We start from the raw sequence: 15,381 nt of genomic DNA, 5'->3' as shown, positions 1-15,381 counted from the left end.
GAGTGCACTGGCGCTGTTGAACTCCTGGGCTCCAGTGATCCTCCCACCTCGGCCTCCCAAGTAGCTGGGACTACAGGCATGAGCCACCACGCCTCCTAGTGCATTTTTAAATTCTCCAGTTCATAGACTTGTTCACAAATCTCAATGTCCTGAATAAACCCTATGTTAAGGTTCTTTTTAGTTAACTTAAGAGTTGAAGTATTTTATTTTATTTATAATTTTTGTGACTGCATAGGTGTATATATTTATGGGGTACATGAGATGTTTTGATGCAGGCCTGCAATGTGAAATAAGCACATCGTGGAAAATGGGGGTATCTATCCCCTCAAGCATTTATCTTTTGAGTTACAAACAATCCAGTTGCTCTCTTTATTTTAAAATGTACAATTAAGTTATTGTTGGCTATAGTCACCCTGTTGTGCTATCAAATAGTAGGTCTTATTCGTACCCATTAACCCCCCTTGCCCACCTCCCCGAGCCCCTTTTGCCCCCTACTACCCTTCCCAGCCTCTGGTAACCATCCTTCTACTCTCTGTGTCCATGAGTTCAACTGTTTTGATTTTTATATCGCATAAATAAGTGAGAACATGTAATTTTTGTCTTTCTCCGCCTGGCTTATTTCACTTAACATAATGCTCTCCAGTTCCATCCATGTTGTTGCAAATGACTGGATCTCATTCTTTTTTATGGCTGAGTTGAAGCGTTTTTAAATAGACCCAAATAACACCTCCAAAAAGTTCTAGAGGACTGAACTTCAACCTCCTAAAGGTTAAAGAACCCTGCTTCAAGGGAAAGTTAGAAAGTTCATATTGCTAAAGAAGTGGTCTGGTAGCCTCTGTCAAAGGTAACCCAAGCCAAACCAAACAAACAGCTACACAGCCTTTGGAAATCTTTATTGCTAAGAAAAATATGCCAGAATTCCGGCGGCTTGGTCTGCCTCTGCTTTTCTAAACTTTTCATCACACCATCAGCAAGACTGTGAGCCCAGAAGGCAGCCAGGTAAACATGAACATCACTTCCCTTCACAGGATCTGCTTGTTCACATTCTTACTCTCTTAAGAGAGTGGCCCAGTGACCTTCCCCCTACCAGAAGACAAGTGACAAAATGGGGCTGTGGCAGTCCCCAGACGCTGAGACCAACGCAGAACTCAAATTCTACACATGGAGAAGAGCTTGGAGAAGAAAACAATATGTGTAATCCTGTGATTTAAACAGTGCTCCCCAGAAGACAGGATTCATTTTTTCAAGCTCTAATGCAGAATGTAAGAAGCCTGAAGGAAATTCCTTTTTCTTCAAATACAGCCTGTGGTCACATAAGACCAGGTGTTCAGGGAGGACAGGAGGTTCAGCACGACACAGAAACTTTCCTTCTTGCTATAGGAGGGGTTCATATTTAGAGGGAAGAGAAAGATAAACCATGGTCATTTTCTGTTTGTAAAGACTTATTCCCCAAAAGGTACACATGGAAAAAAATATGGTTATCAAAACAAAGAAGTGAAAATACGCAATATACTAATGAACCCCTGAGGTTTTAAGTGAGATTCTGGACCTACGGGGTGATCTTGGCCAAGTCAACTACATCTGCCTGTGACCCAGTTCTCTTTGTCAATACTGATAATGTCTTTATTAGTGCTAATTTCTTTCAAATGTGTGGGCAATGGACTAATGGGAGAAAAATGTCTGCAAAATGCTAAAGGGCTTCGTTTGCAAATATTTAGGTATTCCTTATGCAGAGGACACAGCAGATACCTGCTCACTGCAAGCACAGGTTTTAACACTTCAGCTCCACGCAGTGAGTGAAAAAAACAAGGCTGAATTGTGAAATTGTTGTGAAAGGCTGAATGAGTTGTGAAATATATTGATTTCGATTTCTGGAAACACTGGGCCAAAGAGACACTGTCCTTTAATGGGCTATGTGCACAGGGGCAGACAACTTAGTTTTTACTTTGCTGTCTCCGAAGAGGAACCAAAGTATGATTGCCCCGAAAAGATAAAAAGGTTAATTTGCATTACAGCTTTCTGCTAAGGCAAAAATGCCGATAATGCAGTCACCCCTATTTGGCCTAGGGAGTCACGAACACCAGTCAAATATAAAAAGATCACAGCTTGTTATTTTGGATAAGCAGTTTAAATGGTTATCTTAGTTCCGGTGGCCCTGGGGTGAATTTTCTGTTTTGTGGTCATAAACACTTTGTAAATACACAAGAACTTTTACAATCAAATGAGTGCTGTCCCCTTAAAATCTTCAGTGTGAGTCTCAAGAATTTTCCCGCAAAGGCTCCCACATCTAAAAACAATGGCCATCTCCTCTTAGAATTCCTAGAGATGCCCGACATGGTGGCTCACAGCTGTAATCCCAGCTACCCAGGAGGCTGAGGTAGTGTGAAAGCTCGAGCCCAGGCATTCGAGGCCAGACTGGGCAACATGGCAAAACCATATCTCCGAAAAATAAATATTTAAGGCCGGGCACTATGGCTCACACCTGTAATCCCAGCAGTTTGGGAGGCCGAGGCGGGCGAATCATGAGGTCAGGAGATTGAGACCATCCTGGCTAACATGGTGAAACCCGTCTCTACTAAAAATACAAAAGATTAGCTAGATGCCGTTGCCTGCACCTATAGTCCCAGCTACTTGGGAGGCTGAGGCAGGAGAATCACTTAAGCCTGGGGTGTGGAGGTTGCAGTGAGCCAAGATCGCGCCACTGCACTCCAGCCTGGGCAATAGAGCGAGACTCTGTCTCAAAAAATATGTGTGTGTGTGTGTGTGTGTGTGTGTGTGTGTGTGTGTGTGTGTGTAAAGGTTTTTTTTAATGTGCTAGGCAGTGGAACAAGGGGAAGGATTTGTTCCTGATATAGAAAAGGGATTTGGGTTAGTTGTGTTTCAGGGAGTGGCGGTTTTGAGCCGGCTGTCAGAATGCTGTTCATGAGCCTGCTTAGAACCCAGAGCAGAATTTAGAGCTCAGTGTGAAAGCTTGCCTGGATGCCTCTCCCTGGGAGGTAGCTGTCACCAGTCACTCCACTGCCCTCCAGCTTTGGATCAGGCCATTTTAACCTTCCCTGTCTTCAATCTTGACACCCACATGTTCCAGCAGTCTTTGATATGCATCCTTGGCACCCCACCAGTTCAGGAATCTGCCTTCTGGTCTCAGTTGTGGCACCTTTTCCATCCAGTACGTGTCTCATGCTTCAGCTGGAGCATCTCCCTGCAGTCAGTCCAACCAGTTTCATTCCTCCAGTAGCCAGGGAGGTGCAGATCTTCCAACCTGGCCGTCGCCTGCCCTCCCTGCTCGGCTCCTCCCGTGCACCCTGTACAGCAGCCTGGACGGCTGTCTCTTCTCTCTCCTCTCTCACCCAGCTCTTAACCTGCCCCACTCCTGCTCAGCCAGCTTCCTCCTAGAAACCTATCCTCTTCTGTATCTTTTGACTTTCTTCAGTGCTCAGCCCACATGCCACCTAGCCTCTTGGTCTTCTCTCTACCCTTTCCTTCCTTCCTTCCTTCCTTCCTTCCTCCCTTCCTTCCTCCCTTCCTTCCTTCCTCCCTCCCTTCCTTCCCTTCCTTCCCTTCCTTCCCTTCCTCCCTTCCTCCCTTCCTCCCTTCCTCCTTTCCTCCCTCCCTCCCCTTTTCCCTTTTCCCTTTTTCATACACCCACCTCACTAGTGAATATTAAGTCATATCCTTCTCTTAATTTCTAAAGCAGTGTGTTTGGCCTCTGCTTGGGGCAGACAACATCCCATCCTTCCTTCTGCGGTTTCTGGGTCCCGCCACGCACCTCTCCTAGCAGAGCCTACGTGATGTGGCCATAGATACTGGCCTCATTTCCCATGGACTCTTCATGCTCAAGTTCCCCCGTTTCCTACGATTAGCATTTTAAAATTTTGGAAAAAGTAACTTCCAAATTTAAGAGAATAATATTAGCTAAGTGATTTAGAAGTGCAAATTTAAATGTAATCTAAATTAGAGGTTGGCAAGCTTTTCTTTTTTCTTTTTTTTTTAAGACAGGGTCTTGCTGAGGCTGGAGTGCAGTGGGGCAATCATGGTTCACTGCAGCCTCTACCCCCCAGACTCAGGTGATCCTCCCACCTCAGCCTCCTGAGTAGCTGGGACTGCACTGCACCTGGCAACAAGCTTTTTTTATAAGGGACCAGATAGTAAGCATTTTAGGGGCCAGGCATGGTGGCTTATGCCTATAATCCCAGCACTTTGGGAGGCCGAGGTGGGAGGATTGCTCGCATCCAGGAGTTTGAGACCAGCCTGGGCAATGTAGCAAGACCCCATCTCTACAAAAAAAAGAAAAAAGATTAGCTGGGTGTGGTGGTGCATGCCTGTAGCTGCAGCTAGCTACTCAGGAGGCTGAGGCGGGAGGATTTCCTGAGCCTGGGAGGTTAAGACCACAGCGAGCAGTGATCGCACCTCTGCACTCAGCTTGGGCGACATAGTGATCTCAAAACAAACAAAAATAAATGTAAGGTTGCAGGCTATGTATCCCACCTACTAAGCTACACTATTAGAGTTCAGAAACAGCTGTAGCATCTGTATAAACAAATGAGCATGGCTGTGAGCCACTAAGATATTTCACAGAAACAGGCAGCTGGCCCTCAAGCTTAATTTGCCAGTCCTCAGCTAAAATCAGCCTCATCAGTTGATGAACATTTTCTTCATCTTTAGTTAGGGAAGTATATAGAGAGTACCCCTCCCCCAGTTTCTTTAAACAAGTCTCCTGTCTCATGGTTCACTGTCCAGCTGCCCTGACCACCGAAAGTGCTTTTTCATGTTTGCCCAGAGCTGATGGCCAGACGGAGAAGTCACTTCCCATTTGCCCCTGTGTATCTCTCCTGATCCAAGATCAAAGCCTTTCGAGTTTTCTTCCTCAGGAGAGTTTTAAGGAGCTTTCTTAGTTGAACTAAGCAGGCCTTACCCTCCCCTGCATTCTGTGTAGTGGGTGGCACCAAAATGAGGGCTTCGGGAAAGTACAGCACTGTCCTCACCACTAGGGTGGCGGGGGAAAGGCCACGCAAGGGGCTTTGAAACTGTGCTTGCCTCTTCTCCCGAAGACTCGCCTTTGCTATTTATGTGGCACCTTCTTTTTTCCTTTTTATTCTTTTTACTTCGTGAGCTGCTGAAGAAAGCACCTTTTATGTAGTGCCACACTTCCTAATTTTGATAATAGAGTTGTTCCCCGTTTATTCATGACTTCATTTTCCCACAGTCAACCACTGCCAAAAATATTAAATGGAAAAATGGAAAATTCTAGAAATAATTCCTTTTTTTTTTTTTGAGACGGAGTCTTGCTCTGTCACCCAGACTGGAGCGTAGTGGTGCGATCTTGGCTCACTGCAACCTCTACCTCCCGGGTTCAAGCAATTCTCCTGCCTGCCTCAGCCTCCCGATTAGCTGGGATTACAGGCATGCGCCACCACAGCCAGCTAATTTTTGTATTTTTAGTAGAGATGGGGTTTCACCATGTTGGCCAGGCTGTTCTTGAAAGCCTGACCTCGTGATCCACCTGCCTCTGCCTCCCAAAGTGCTGGGATTACAGACGTGAGCTACCGCGCCCGGCCAATTCCTAATTTTTAAATTGTACACCATTCTAAGTAGCATGTGTATCCACACTGTGTACACTACCCACTCACCAATGTATAGGAAAAAATATAGTATATACAGGGTTTGGTGCTCTCAATGGTTTCAGCCACCTACCAGGGGTCTATGGAACATATCCCTCATGGACGAGGGGAAATTGCTGTATTATTACGAGGTAAAGGACGAATTCTTGGGCGTACTGCCAAGTGAATTATTTGCAGGAAGAGTGAAATAGACTATTTCTATGATCCTTTCCAAGCTTTGTTTCAGTACTTGTGGCATAGGGCAAGGACTGAAGAGGAGGACAGGAAGGAGGAAAAAAAGGAATGAGGAGGAAAAGACGTTTGAAAATCCAAGACCTTAAGGAGAGACAGGAGATAGGAGGTACAAGTGGTAGCGGGTGGTGAGAGCCATGATGCCCGGACCCCTGCCTGTGACCTGCACCCCAGGCAGGTGCTGCAGGCACCAGTCTCCACTCTGGAAAGAGGAAAGCGAATCTCAGGGGTGTTGATACTTTCCCTGAATGGGGGATGATGACAGATGCTGGAGGGATGAAAAGCCAAAACCAAAACCTAGTTCCTGAGGGTAGGAGGGGTTAGGAGGAAGGTTTGCCTTTTGTGAAGAGGGAAGAGGGAAAGTGAGACTGGGATGTGGTTGGGCAGTTGTCGTCAAGGGCAGATGAAGGCTTTCCGGGGGCAGGTGGACATGGGCAGGCTTCCCAGGTTCCTTTTCCAGCTCCTTGCCTCCTGTCTGCCCTCTTCCCTAAAATGGGCCTTTCTGAGAGTCACGTCTGCCCCAGAAGTTTATGCCTTTCCTGCCACGCCCCTTCTCCCATTCTCCGCTTTTGGTGTACCGTGGGCAGTCACCTGGGGTGGAAAAATCCCCAAGCAGTGGGGCCAGGCAAGAATTCTGAATAGAGAATCCCAAGGTAACAAAGGGTAGAGCCTTGGTAAGAAATAGTGAAGGGAGGCTGGGCATGGGGGCTCAACCCTGTAATCCCAGCACTTTGGGAGGCTGAAGTGGGAAGATCACCTAAGGTCAGGAGTTCAAGACCAGCCTGGTCAACGTGGTGAAACCCAGTCTTTACTAAAAATACAAAAATTGGCCAGACGTGGTGGCTTGCATCTGTAGTCCCAGCTACTCGGGAGGCTGAGGTGGGAGAATGGCCTGAATCCGGGAGGCAGAGGTTGCAGTGGGCCAACATCATATCACTGCACTCCAGCCTGGGCAACAGAACAAGACTGTCTCCAAAAAAAAAAAGAAATAGTGAAGGGGACAGGGTCTGATTTTATCCAGTTGACAACTCCTGGCAAAGGCTCTGTGCCCTACCCCCCACCTCAGCCACCCCCATTTGTTTCTTCCTCCCTTCACCCATCTATCCATGTTAGGGTTATAATTCAGAAGTGAGATGATAGTTACATGGGTACATACATATGTGTAAGCTGGAAAAAGGCAGAGAGATTTTTCCCCTTGGCAAAGCATGATCTGGCTGGTTGGTTGACAGTTGGCTTAGCCAGCTGGGTAAAATAGTAGACATTTTCCACAAAAATGAATGAGCTAAACCTGTGGCATCAATGTTGTGACAAAAATATAACTCAAGCTCATGTACAGTGCCTGTTACATTCTTCATGGCTGTTAATAGGGAGGAAAAGTAGTTGCCAAATGAAAAGAGGATTCATAGGTTTCCAGAGTTCAACTTGATGGTACAACCACTCTCGAATACAGTTTTGGAGTGTTACAAAACTAAACCTGCACTTATGCACAGTCCACAATTGCACTGTTGGGCATTTATCCCCAAGAAATGAAAATGTTCACACAGGAGCCTGTTCACATAGCAGCTTTGTTCGTAATAGTCCCACTGAAAACAGCCCACCTGTCCTTCAAGTGATGAATGGTTCTGCTGCGATACAGCCATACCGTGGAATATTACTCAGTGGTGAAACGGGACAAATGCTGAGTACATCCAACAACTTGGATGAATCTCCAGGGTGGCAAAAGCCAATCCCAAAAAACTACATACTGCATGATCCCATTTGTGTAACCTTTTGGGAACGGAGAACAGATTAGTGGTTGCCAGGGGTTAGGGATTGAGTCGGAGGAGAGGGGGTCGTGTGAGATCACAGCCAGAAGGAAACCTGAAGCTTAAACTCCTTATTGTTGTAGATGAGGAAACCAGTTTCTGAAGAAGTAAGTGGTTTGACCAAGGCCAGATAGATACATGGTAAGTGACAGAAGGGAAGTTGAACCTGGGTCTCTGTCTCATGTGCCCTAATAGTTTAGTACTTAAACATGTGGACTTCAGAGTCTGAGAGATCAAGGCTTGAATCCCAGCTTTGCTAGGTGTTAGCTGTTTGACCCCGGGCAAGTTCCTTAATATCTCTGAGCCTGTGTTTCCCTGTCTGTAAAATGGACCTGATGATAACCTGCCTCATCAGATTATCATGAAGGTTGTATCTCATTATTTTCAAACTTTAAGAAATACCACTCCCGGGCCGGGTGCGGTGGCTCACGCCTGTAATCCCAGCACTTTGGGAGGCCGAGGCAGGTGATCACGAGGTCAGGAGATGGAGACCGCCCTGACCAACATGGTGAAACCCCATCTCTACTAAAACACAAAAAATTAGCTGGGCATGGTGGTGCGTGCCTTTAGTGCCAGCTACTCGGGAGGCTGAGGCAGGGGAATTGCTTGAACCCAGGAGGTGGAGATTGCAGTGAGCCAAGATCGTGCCACTGCACTCCAGCCTGGTGACAGAGCAAGACTCTGTCTCAAACAAAAAAGAAAAAATACCACTCTCCATATGAGAAAAACTGTTTCCATCAGAACTAGTTAGTACAGATGTATTAAAACACGTATGTGACTGAAATGAAAGTTTTATGAAATACATTACCCTTTTTATATATGGTACATTCTGTTTTCTCTTTCATGTTTTAATAAAGCTGGTTGTGACCCCCTGTATTGATTTCATGACACTGGCGTAAATGAAAGTAAAGCTTAGGGCTATGAGTATAGTATCATAGAATTCTTTTTCCTCTTAGGCACTTGGGGAGAAGGTGCAGGGCCCAACGTGTCCCTGGAGGCTAGGGTAGGCCCCCTCATCTGTTGCCTTCTGCCTTCCCTGCTAGACTCTAAGCTCCCTGAGGGCAAAGGTGACTTTGTTAGATTGTTGTATCCTCAAGTCCTGTCACAGTGCTCAGCACCTGGAAGGCACTGACCTGTGAGATGAAGAATGATCAAGAGAGTTAATATCACAAAATTAAACAGTGATAAGTGTTGAAACCCACAAGATTAGAGGACAGGGGAAGATGAAGCGGTACAGAGTTTGCACGGGCACAGGCCCCTTGCCTGCATGCCATTCTGAGGGCTTGGGTGCAGTGCGATAGCACCTTCCTCTTCAGTTAGATGGGAATGGCAGTGACAGTAGCTGCCTCAAAGGTGGGTTATTGTAGGACCAGGTGGGTTCATGCAGGTGAGGCGCCCAGGAAAGCACCTAGTGTGGCTGGGGGTGGGGGGTGTTCTTTCCACTCACAGAAGTTTATAGTAGACTGCAGGTAAGAGTGATGTGATTGGCTGGCACAGTGGCTCACCCTGTAATCCCAGCACTTTGGGAGGCTGAGGCAGGCGGATCACCTGGGTCAGAAGTTTGAGACCAGCCTGGCCAACATGGTGAAACCCCGTCTCTACTAAAAGTACAAAAATTAGCTGGGCGTGGTGGCGCACACCTGTAATCCTGGCTACTTGGGAGGCTGAAGCAGGAGAATCGCCTGAACCCAGGAGACAGAGGTTGCAGTGAGCCAAGATCGCGCCACGGCACCCCAGCCTGGGAGACAGAGCGAGACTGTCTCAGACAACAACAACAAAAAAGAGTGACATTATTGAGATAAACTTGAATTTACTTTCACTTTTTAAAAATAATTTGCAAAATTAATAAATTATGCTTGCCAAAGTACTTTCAGCTGAACTCAGCATGTCAGTGTTTCGTGGCCCTGGAGCAAGAGTTGCTGCCTAGAACACAGGAGGCCTTTGTAGTGTCCCTGGGGGAAAAGCTTTCTAAAAACTCCCTGAATCTGCACCGCTAAGTGTGTGTTACTGACCTGAGGTGGGGCGTGGAAAGCCATTGGTCAGTCAGAGGAGACTGCACATCCAAAGAAGAGGCAGAGGAGGGAGGATTGTTTTCAAATTCTAAAGAAGATTTGGGTTATTTGCTTTTGCAGTTATAAATATTGGTATTCCCCTCCCCCCCCCCAACAGACTCACTCACCTGCCTCTGGCCAGTGGTTCCGTGTGGGTGTGCTGGCTGAGCTGTTGTGAAGGAGGAATTGGCACTTTTGTTCCTTGTGCTGGGGTGGGAGTGGGGGTGTAACTATTAAAGCTGATGTGACTGGGCAGTGTGGCTCACGCCTGTAATCCCCGCACTTTGGGAGGCCAAGGCAGGTGGATCACCTGAGGTCGGGAGTTCGAGACCAGCCTGACCAACATGGAGAAACCCTGTCTCTACTAAAAATACAAAATTAGCTGGGCGTGGTGGCACATGCCTGTAGTCCCGGCTACTCAGGAGGCTGAGGCAGGAGAATCGCTTGAACCCAGGAGGCAGAGGTTGCTGTGAGCCAAGATCGCGCCATTGCACTCCAGCCTGGGCAACAAGAGTGAAACTCTGTCTCGGAAAAAAGAAAAAAAAAAAAGCTGATGCATATTGCAAAGTTGCGTGTATTTCCCAGTGCTGTTTTGTTTCTTTCAGAGGAAGAAAAAAAATGAAGTCTTTTTTTTTCTCTTCATTAGCAGGGAAAAAATGTCTGATCACCTTTTTTTGTTTGTTTTTGTTTGTTTTATTTTTGAGATAGTTTTGCTCTGTCATCCAGGCTGGAGTGCAGTGACACGATCCCGGCTCACTGCAACTTCCGCCTCCTTTGTTCATTGCATGCCAGCCTCCCGAGTAGCTGGGGTTACAGATGTGTACCACCACACCCAGCACATTTTTGTATTTTTTTCTTTTTTTTTTTTTTTTTTTTTTTTTTTTTACTAAAGACAGGGTTTCACCGTGTTGGCCAGACAGGTCTCGAACTCCTGGCCTCAAGTTACCTGCCCGCCTTGGCCTCCCAAAGTGCTGGGATTACAGGCATGAGTGGCCACACCTGACCTGACCTTTTTTTTTTTTTAAGATTATTATTAAAATTGGCAGAGTATTACTCTTCAGAAAGAATTTATGATTTTGTGGAATGACTCACAGCCCAGGCAGTTCGTATTACATAGTGCACAAGGGAAATGAGAACTACACCTGGATGTGCTGGAATTGCTCCAAGGGGACCTTTGGAAGCAAGAAGATGATGCATTGTCAACCAGCACACGCCATTAGTGGAAATAGGACTGATTTTACCCAGCATTTTTCCTTTTTTCCAGGAAAATGAGTGTAGTTCCATTCAATTGAACATGATAGGTGTTCCCATCTGCCTCCTTAGTGTGACCCCTTCTCGTTGCGAAGACTAAGGAGAGGTTCCTGTTCCTGGAGTTGGACATAGAACTTGGCCATATGAGTACCCAATGCCCCGATCTAACTGCTGGTTTTCATTTTTAGGCACCAAATGGGAACGTTCTGAAGGGAATGAAACTGTAATCGCATGTTTCAACCTTGGGTGGGCTCCAGAATTTGCATGGAGGAGGGAGATGATTTATCCTTCCTAAGCATCTGCCAGCTCAGAGTTGACTCTGGGCTTGAACCTGATTTCCTCTCAGTGGTGTAGCTCTCAGCAGCCCATCTATTTGGGATGATAGTGTGTACATTTCCATCTCTGGCCATTGTGAGTGCCTCCACTGTGGCTAGTCGGAATGGTGGTGTGTGCGTGGCACCTGTAACACATACTTTGCCAACAAAAATGAATTGCCATTTTTGTGATGAGCACAAAATTTCAAATGGCTTTTGAACAGGAGCTCTCTGAATATTCTTGTGAATCTCAGGGAGTTCTTTATGGTAGCACTACCCTTTGTTTCTGTGGCTTCTCTGGCTGAGACAGAAATTTCTGAAGATCATCGGCCCTTTGACATCCTTTACCAAACAACACAGTGAACCAGGACCCACGGTGCGGCCTCTGCCCCAGCTGAGGAATGCTGAGTACCTCTCCTCTGTGTTCTCATCATTTCAAGACATTTTAGTTCTTCTGGCTTCAGTAGATTCTTTACCCACGAAGAGGGGGATTCTGATAGCAATCAGGGAAGCTCAGCTGACTGAGGAACAGCTAACAGGCTCGCAGGGGCTCTGACATGGACATTCTCCTTTGCTGTGTTTCTTTTCCTCCCCACTGCCCTGTGTGGCCAATGTTCCTCCCTCAGGAATGTCTCAGCCCCGACACTATTCAGGGCCTGAGTCTGTGGTGAGGATTCCTTTCCCGACCTGGCGGTTGTCCAGTTTTCCTGCAAAATGGGAATTGTGAGCACTACCTGTTCCAAGCAAGAGTGTTTGTTATATTCAAACAGATATGCAAAGAGAAAATTTTAAGAGTCAATAAAAAACAATTCTCGTATCCCTGAGATAAGCAGATTAATAGTGTCGAGTGTCAATATTTTGGCTGTAGACCATTATCTTGTTATCGATCCGGAAGAAATATGGTATTGACTCAGTAGCTTCGTTTACTTTTTGCTAGCATTGTTTTGCTTTGCTTTTTCTTCTTTTTAAATGTCACGGTCTGCTTTTTTTCCTTTGTCTCTTCACTGTCCAGTCAGAGAATGACAGCACTGAGTTTGAGCACAAGCAGAGCAGTTGGGTCCCTGTTTCAGATGTAGTTCGGTTGTCAAATCATTTCATTCTCTGACCTCAAGTGGGTGGAATCGATCCTTTCCGACTTACCTCATGTCCTTAGAATAACTTTCCCCAAAGACGTATTTCTGAATGCCCTTTTTAGCATCTTGTAAGGTGCGTTTGGTCGGTTCTTTGTGATATGTTTAGGATTTGTACTTTTTCATTGTTTGCTGACTGTTTCCTGAGCTGCATTTTCCAAAAGAGAAAGACTACAGAATCATTTTTGCTGATGGCTGGTGAAGGAGACACTCATCAATAGCTGAAAGAGGAGAAACTGGAACAAAAAGCGTAGCTAAAGTGGTTTTGTGGGAATGTGATTACAGAGTTGGTTTTAATAATAAGAGGCTGTTTGGCACCGTTGTCTCTGTGAAATGGGCTTGAAAGGCAGTTGCTCATTCTTAGTGTCCACTGCACATGGACTGCTCTGGTGGGTCCGTGACGAGGCCTGTGGAGGGAGGAGGCCAGATCCTCTCCTTCAGATGCTTATGCTGTTGGTGGGGGGGGATCCGGTGGGGGGGCGCCAGGGGGCGTCTCCTGCCCCGTGGCCAGGAGGAGCATATGTGCGTGTTCCTCATGACTACAGCTGCTGTGGGGCAGTCCTTAACAATGCATCCAAGGAGGGTCAATCTTCTCATTTGTTTTTAAAAAAGGATCTCTTTCCATCTTTACATTGAGTTTGGATCCAGAGCAGGAGGGAGGTAGGAAGTTAGAGGGATTTAGGCTAGCAGGATTTTCTCCCAGGCCTCACAGCATGTGGACACACAGATCAATTTCTTATCCTGTGTTCAGCTGGACACTGGGTTAGAGACTGTGTTGATCAAGATGTCCCCTCCTGTTTCATATCATATAACGCATTCATTTCAGCCACTGAGCCTAAATTACTGTTTGCTTTCTTTCTGCCTTTCTTTCCCCCCTCCCCGAAATGGTAAGAATGGTAAGGATGAAGTTAGTTTATCCGTGCTAATGCTTTGATTTTTTTTTTTTCTCTTTCTCTTTGCCACAGTAGGTAACCAGTTAGGGGCCTTGGTACATCAAAGGTAAGCAGTGGGTTATGTTTTATTATTTATTGATCATTTCTAATTGTTTATTGATCCACCATCTGTACTAGAGTGCTAGAAAGTCAGAGGTTGAGTGTGTGAAAAAGCATGGGTTAGGCTTCTTTAAGACTCGAGGTTTTTGCTAGCCATTTCCAAGATAGTGTCAGCTCAGGGATAAACTAATACAAGGCATTAAAAATCAGCCATTATTGCAGTAACTTAAAATACTTGTAGAAGATTGGAGTTGCTCTTTCTACCAGTGTACATTTAATTTAAAAGGAGAGAATGAGATTTTCCCACCTGGTTTTGTGGTGTTGCCAATATTTCATTAATCCTCAGCCTCTTCACCTGAGAAGGGACACCTCGAAGTGTGAGGGTCAGACACTCCCAAGAGAATGCCCAGGAAGTATGGGTGGGTGGCTAGTGTGTAGTGGGGAGGCCAGAAGCCAGGGTTCCATCCCTCCAAAGTGGTAGGGACTTGCCAGAGAGCCTCAGCCCAGCTGATTATCTGTTTCTGTGTCCCCTCATAGCCTTCTGTCAAACATTGAGGATTTAGAGAGACACAGAAAGAGCCCTGAGTTTTACAAAGGCCAGTCTGTAAGATGGGGTATGTGTGGTCATAGTGTATCGCCCTTCAAACAGGAAAACATATACAAGAAACTGCCACAGTTTCTCTTCCGGAAGGATGAATTTTGTGCTGTGTATCTGTTGCTGTAACATATCCTTAACCTTCTATCAGCAAAACAATTCTGTCATCTTGGATTCTGCCTAGCTGTTTGGGAGTTTCTAGAAATCACCAGGCATCAGTTAAACAAAAGTTTTATCCTGGGTTTTTTTGTTATTGTTTCTTTGTTTGCTTTGTTTTGTTTGTTGATGAATTGAAAAATTTAAATGAGGTGATCATTAGTATCAAATGCTGACTTTCCTATAAAGCCATAACTAGCCAGGATTTTCTTTTCCAAGGTGTTTATATTTTATACCTTGGACAAGTTTCAGCCTTGCATTGAGATTAGAACGTTTTCTTCCTGGAAACCCAGAGTATGTTTCTTGCTCAGAATCCGCTAAAGTTATTCCTTAGGGCCAGGAGCTGCCTGGGCTTTGTGACATTTTGTATTGCAGTAGTGTTGAAGCCCCTCTAGTCAATTCCCAGGTAGTATTTTCTGAGAATAGACAGAGTAGACAGCTCATGCTACACATGGTATGAGCAGCAGCCTCCTGGCCACAGGCACAAGAGCCCTGTCTTCCGTCGCAACAGAGTCAGGAAGCACATCCTGACAGGGACCTGGCTTCTGCTGCAGGACATGTTGGGACGGCAAGACTTGGCATTCACATCCATGGTGTTACTGATTAGCAAGCTGGGAATGAATTGCCTGATCTGGGGAGAACACATATATCCCAAGAGGTGGAGAGAATCCCGTCTTGTACATAAGCTTGAGGGTGTAAACTCCACAAAGAGAAGACTGTTGTTCCCATCAAAATGATACAGTGGCAAGTGCTATTTATGCTGTTGCATTTCTTCTAAGTAATGCACTCTCCCTAAAAATATGCACTTATTCCATCTTTTCTGTGATGGGTAAAAATCCAGCTGTGTGAGAGATGTTTAAAAATGCTTGCCCCTTTTTTTTGTTTTGTTTTTAACTACTTGCATTTAGCATCCTCCCAAGGTAAATGTTGAGATTTAATTGCTTTCTGGGGTGTTGGGCAAATTGGACATTGTCCACAATACACTGTATGGCAGATTTGAAGGTTTGTTTGAAAAAAGCCAATGCAATAGTAGTTTAAAAAAAAAAAAGGCACATAATGGATGGGATAGCATTTAACAGAAGTACCTTGCAGAGTAAGTGAGGTAATTATTCTGTTCTGGCAACACTGATTACGCCTGCATCGGATACTGATTCCATTTGGGGCATCTCAACTTAAGAAACATCCATAAATTAGAAGGGAGGCCAGCAGACAATAAAAAGATTGGGAAACAAGGA

The 15,381-nt window shown here is 45.7% G+C and overlaps 1 protein-coding gene across 21 annotated transcripts in view; it reads left to right on the top strand.

Annotated features, from left to right (window-relative positions):
• FUBP3 (far upstream element binding protein 3) overlaps window positions 1-15,381 on the top strand; it is a 60,278-nt gene that overhangs the window by 18,864 nt on the left and 26,033 nt on the right. For 14 of the 21 annotated variants that reach the window (XR_012424255.1, XR_012424254.1, XM_074016266.1 and 11 more), the window contains one exon: window positions 13,369-13,402. Coding sequence is in view for 4 of the 21 variants with exons in the window: in XM_005580627.4 (XP_005580684.1) it covers window positions 13,369-13,402 (34 nt within the window). In the remaining 17 variants the exon portion in view is untranslated. The remainder of the gene's footprint in view (window positions 1-13,368; window positions 13,403-15,381) is intronic. The other 7 variants (XM_074016263.1, XM_074016260.1, XM_074016251.1 and 4 more) reach the window with 1 other exon arrangement.

Source organism: Macaca fascicularis, chromosome 15 (assembly GCF_037993035.2).
Source record: "Macaca fascicularis isolate 582-1 chromosome 15, T2T-MFA8v1.1".
Taxonomy (NCBI): Eukaryota; Metazoa; Chordata; class Mammalia; order Primates; family Cercopithecidae; genus Macaca; species Macaca fascicularis.
This window is presented reverse-complemented; position numbering and strand designations above follow the sequence as displayed.